The 1,156-nt window shown below is 48.8% G+C and overlaps 1 protein-coding gene across 1 annotated transcript; it reads left to right on the top strand.

Annotated features, from left to right (window-relative positions):
* The first annotated feature begins 255 nt into the window (after positions 1 to 255).
* On the top strand, positions 256 to 936 carry LOC145632813 (uncharacterized). Its single transcript, XM_081685147.1, has one exon. The coding sequence runs from the start codon at positions 256 to 258 to the stop codon at positions 934 to 936; it is 681 nt and encodes a 226-aa protein (XP_081541273.1).
* The last annotated feature ends 220 nt before the right edge of the window (positions 937 to 1,156 follow it).

Here is a 1,156-nt window from a genome sequence, read left to right as displayed (position 1 = left end):
TCTAGAAGTTCGTCCGATCGGAAGGCCCCAAGCAACCCAAGAGGATCTTGGCGGCATCAGCCTTACGAGACAAAAGGTAGATCACGCTCTGTTAATGCTGTATAGGTCGAAGATATCCTCGACGCCCCCCAATACCCCGAGATATCGTAGTATGGCTTCGACGTGAATATCGTAGCGGTAGTAAAAGAGTTGGAGCCCTTGGGAAGCAAAGTGCGCTGGGCGTCAAAGAGCAACAAGCCAGAATCGGAGAAGGATATGAGCAAATGGTGCGAGTTCCATAGCGATCATGGCCATAAGACGGAAGATTGCTATGCCCTGCGAAGAGAGGTCGCCTTCCAGCTGAAGAGAGGCAACCTCAAACATCTATTGGGGAAAAAGAAAAGCAATGACGCAGGTCGCCATCAGCCAGAAACGACGACGACGGCCGGACCTCCCAAGCCCCCTGTACCTAAGGTAATAGTTAATGTTATCACTGGTGGTTCCGATATTTGCGGACTAACCTACTCTACAGCAAAGAGGATCGCAAAGTCGACGATAGATAATGCAAATGTCCCAAACGAGATAAGAGACCCCCTGGAAAAGAAGCTGGAAGCGATGTCAATTACTTTCGATGATGACGACGTCAACAATATCAACAGAGAGCACGAAGACTCTTTGGTAATCTCTTTGGTCGTCGAGAATTGTCTGCTTCGAAGGGTGCTGGTTGACGGAGGAAGCTCCGCAAATGTCCTGTTCAGGAGGGCCATGGAAGACATGGGATTGAAGGATAGCGACATCACCAGAAGGTCAACGAATCTGGTCGGTTTCAGTGGAGAAAGCATGTCAACTCTCGGAGACATAACCCTTCCAACCTATGTAGGAGGCCTAAACCCTCAAACCAAATTCAACATCGTCGACTGCCCATCAGCCTATAATGCCATACTAGGACGACCCTAGATTCACCGATTAAAAGCTATTCCTTCCACCTACCATCAATCAATCAAATTTCCCACCCCATGGGGAGTCCAAGAAATTAAAGGAGAACCCCGCGAAGCCAAACACTGCTATAAAACAACCCTTAAACCAACCATGAGAACCGCATAGCAATTACAGCACGGCCCGACACCAGACAATCCCTACGACCTCGAAATTGACGAAATACCCTTAGACCCCGAAA

The sequence above is a fragment of the Chenopodium album genome, chromosome 5, assembly GCF_948465745.1.
Source record: "Chenopodium album chromosome 5, dcCheAlbu1.1, whole genome shotgun sequence".
Lineage (NCBI taxonomy): Eukaryota > Viridiplantae > Streptophyta > Magnoliopsida > Caryophyllales > Amaranthaceae > Chenopodium > Chenopodium album.
This window is presented reverse-complemented; position numbering and strand designations above follow the sequence as displayed.

Bases quoted from the DNA above. Each gene is read 5' to 3' on its own strand.
- LOC145632813 (XM_081685147.1), top strand. From the start codon at position 256: ATGAGCAAATGGTGCGAGTTCCATAGCGATCATGGCCATAAGACGGAA.